The following is a 3,843-nucleotide window of genomic DNA, read 5'->3' as shown; positions in this document are numbered from 1 at the left end:
ATAGTTGGGAAGAAAGGCAGAGCGCACTTCCATGCAGGGGCGGGAGAAGGGGGCAGAGAGAAGAAAGAACGGAAAAAAGCAAGCTTCGAAATCCAATGGTCCCTGGGTCCTGGCCACCCTAAACTCTACCTTGCACAGTTTGGCAGCAGCATGATCAAAGACTAGAGAAGTCAGCAGAGACACCCGCCTCCCGCCCGCCCCGTGGAAAAATATACATTCCAATATTTATGTAATAATTTAGTTAGAATAAGTCTTCTGCATTTGTGCAAATAAATTAAACGGAACAATTTTCTTTTCCCCGTAAAGAAAGAAACAGCAACGCAATTTAGAAACTGGCCGGCCGTTAAAAAAAGAGCCCATTTCGCCCCTGACAAACCCAGCCAAGACAGGGCCCCTTGGCCAGGCTCGCGAGTCTTTGCGGAGAGTGGACCTTACCCTGATGACGATGGCGTTTTGTGGTTAAAGTGACTTGGGCGCGCCCCGAGAACAGGGTCTGGTCCCACACGTTCACACTGGGAGTGGAGTGGAAGGGGGAACACCAGAAACAGACCACATCCTCGGGGAGACGGGCTCCAGAAGTAGCAGTTCGGACGAGGGACATTTACAAGCACGGAGTGCACAATAGTTTTGTTATTTACAAATACACAGCAGTCCTTCAAGTTTTCAAGTTTCATAAAAAGGAGTTGGAGGGGAAGGGACAAAAGAAACAACCCAACGAACCAAACAAAAAGGGGAAAAAAAACATGGAAAGAAACAAAAACAAAACCCAGATTAACAACACAACTATATCGCTCCGAAGACAACAGAGAGTTGACAGGGTCACACACGTTTGTAGTACGTACAGCAATTACAGAGGTGGCGACGCGGGGGCGGGGCCCACGTGGGCGGGGCTCGGCCACACCCGCGCCCACGTGCGCAAGAGCTCGCGCGCACGCGCACACGCACCGCCACGCACTCCCAGACGCGCACCCCACGCTCGCACGCACGTCCACACGCACAGACACGCCCGCCGGGCAGCAGGCGAAGGGAGGCGGGTATCACCAGTCCGCGTTCTCCTCTATGTAATAATCAGGGGCGGTACCATCAAAGAGGCCGGGGTCGAGGGACTTCCGCTGCTTCCCTCTGGCGAAGACGCGCGAGATGGAGCCGAATCCCGTCTTCTCTTTCTTCTTTTTCCGCTTTTGGTCTTCAAGATCCTCTAGTGACTGTACAATGGGGTTGTGCAGGTTCTTCTGAACCGGGCCGGGACTGTCGCCGTTGCAGAGGGAGTGCGTCCGGTGTCGAGGGGAGTGGATGTCGCTTGGCGTGGACGACCGGTCGCCTTCAGCCGCAGAGGCGTCGGAGATGACAGAGGGCTGCCGGGAGTGGCAGGGGCTCACCCTGACCGCTTGCCGGTCTGCGGGGTGAGGGGGGTGCGAGTGGTAGAGAGTCTGCTGGCTCTGCCGGATGGCCGCGGTCAGCGGGAGGTCCGCCTGCACCACCCACTCCTGGTTGCCGTTCAGCACCGTCTCGCCAGGCATGGCGAGTGAATGCCGCTTGGGGACGTCCTTGGTCAGCGTGGCTAAGGACTGCTTGGCCATGGCCAGCTCGGCCTCCAGCTCCTTCATCCGGTTGTCCTTGAGGTCCAGCTGGGAGCGCAGCGCCGTGGCGTGGTCCGTGGCCTCCTTGGCTTGGCGCCGCAGCTCCCACTTCTCGCGCTCCAGCAGGTCCTTCTCTTTGGCCAGGGCTTTGACGGCGTCCTCGCTTTCCTTGCGGTGCTGCTCGTAGTTGCGGATGAAGTCCCGGAGCTGCTCCTCGCGGCTCTCCAGCGTGGCGTACAGCTGCTGCATCTGGCTCACCAGGTCCGTCTTCTCACCCTTCAGGCGCTTGCGGTCGGCTTTCATGGCCTGCAATGCTTCTTTGGCTCTGGCTAGCTCCTGCTCCTTCTGGGACAGCTGGACCCTGAGCTCGGTGGCCGAGAGGACCTCGGAGGACTTGCCACCCTGGGACTCCTCCAGGTCCTTCATCAACATCTCCTTCATCTGCCGGAGAAGGTGAACTTCTTCCTGGAGTCGAGACACTTCCTCCCGCAGAAGCGCCGGCTGGCTGCAGTCGCCATCCGCTCGAACTGAGGGTGCCCCGGCGCGGGGCCGATCGCCAGGCGCCGCCGCGTCCGCACCTGGCTCGCAGGCTGCGGGTCCCGGGGGGACGCGCTCCCAGGTGCCAGTCTGCCGCCCGCTTGCCGCGTGCCCGGGGGGCGCTGCCTGTGGCGGCGCGGGGGGCTCCCACGGCGGGCGCCGGGCTCACAACCCCCGCAGCCGCCGCCTCATCGGGGCGCAGCCGAGCACCGCCCCCGCCGCCCGCCCGGCCGCCCGCCCGCGCGCGCCGGACCAGGGCTCTCCGTCCGGCCGGACGCCGGGCCGTCCGCGGCCGCCGCACGCGAGGAATTTGGCCTCGGACCTGAAACTTTATTTCATAGTTTTCATTCCATGCCAGAGCATGTATATTAAAAAGAGAAAAAAATGTACATATTACTAATGTAATTAGTAAGCTAAATTTGTATAACAGAATAATATACATAATATTACAGATTTCAAATTATACAGTATAATAAACAACATATATACATTTTTGTATAAATAAAATCACATATAATAAATAGCTATGTGCATCATTGTATATATCAAATTCCATACCCTGAAAATAGAGACTTTGGCTTTGTTTTTTCAAATTTCATGAATATCAAAAAAAATAGAATATATATACTATGCCTTAAAGAAAACTTCAGTAAATTTTAAAAGTTAGAAATATCACCTTTTCTAGTCAAAATAAAATAAAAATTGAAATTAACAGAATCAAAAAGGTAATAGGACCTTTAAGTATAAATCAATAAATTTCGCATACAAAAATAACTATTCAACTCTTGGGTCAAAATGGAAGAAGAAACTGGTTTTGTGAAGTTTCTAAAAATTATTTTATGTTTTAAAATAATTAAATATAGTGCCTATCAAATGTGGCTTTGAAAGTGCTTAAAAAATCTTTGTTGTTAAAAAACGGATAATAGTAGAAATGATAATAATAACATAAATAGACAAACCAGTTGGTAACCTAGTCAAGAAACAAGGTGAAAACATCTCAAGTGGAGAAATTTTTTAAAAAGGAAAATACAAATAAAAAGTAAGATCTTTTAAAAATACCATTAAAAACTGTATGCTCGACTGTATACAACTAAATCTGAAGACCTGGATGAATGAATAGTATTCTAGAAAAATATAATTTCCCATGTCAACTACCAACTCCCCCAAAAGACCACCGGGCAACCTGTTGATTAATCAAAGCCAAGTTCATTAAACAGTTGCAGTCAGGGAGAACACAGCCTTGGCCAAGTATCTCATCTTGGTAGTATCTCACAGTGGAGATGTCAAGGGCAGGGATGCATAGGGTTTTGGAGTCTGAGATCAAGTGTTTTAAGATAAATCCATCAAGGGAGGTAACTGATTGGGATTGGGCAAATTCATGGCACATTAGGATTGTTGAGTACAGTGAGATGAGCGTACAGAAACAGTTCTTCATCACTAAACTGTTGCTTATTAAGCAAGCTGCTCAACTATGTAAACAATTCATTATTTATCAGAATCACTATTTGAGAAGGTGAGAAAACAGGGCACAATGATTTTCAGAAAATTTCTTCAGTTAATAATGAAGATATTTATTGATTCATATTCTTATCTTCCTGGGAAAGAATTTTCTTGAACCGATAGTGATGTCAGGCTGATGTAGGTGGTCTCAGTTCTCAGTCCTGGTAATTAAGCAATGTGGAAGCAAGTGGATTCAGTTCTTAACCAAAACTACCCTGGAAGAGAG

At 50.1% G+C, this 3,843-nt stretch overlaps 1 protein-coding gene across 1 annotated transcript; it reads right to left on the bottom strand.

Moving 5' to 3' along the window:
- Positions 1-615: 615 nt before the first annotated feature.
- On the bottom strand, positions 616-2,167 carry LOC102531043 (kazrin). The gene has a single exon (XM_006219883.3). The coding sequence runs from the start codon at positions 2,019-2,021 to the stop codon at positions 1,038-1,040; it is 984 nt and encodes a 327-aa protein (XP_006219945.2). The 5' UTR covers positions 2,022-2,167; the 3' UTR covers positions 616-1,037.
- Positions 2,168-3,843: the final 1,676 nt, after the last annotated feature.

This window comes from Vicugna pacos, chromosome 32 (assembly GCF_048564905.1).
Source record: "Vicugna pacos chromosome 32, VicPac4, whole genome shotgun sequence".
Classification (NCBI taxonomy): Eukaryota; Metazoa; Chordata; class Mammalia; order Artiodactyla; family Camelidae; genus Vicugna; species Vicugna pacos.
Note: the sequence above shows the minus strand (reverse complement) of the source record. Positions and strands in the feature narration are given on the sequence as shown.

Excerpts from the sequence above, each read along its gene's own strand:
- LOC102531043 (XM_006219883.3), bottom strand. The coding sequence starts at position 2,021 with ATGAAGGAGATGTTGATGAAGGACCTGGAGGAGTCCCAGGGTGGCAAG.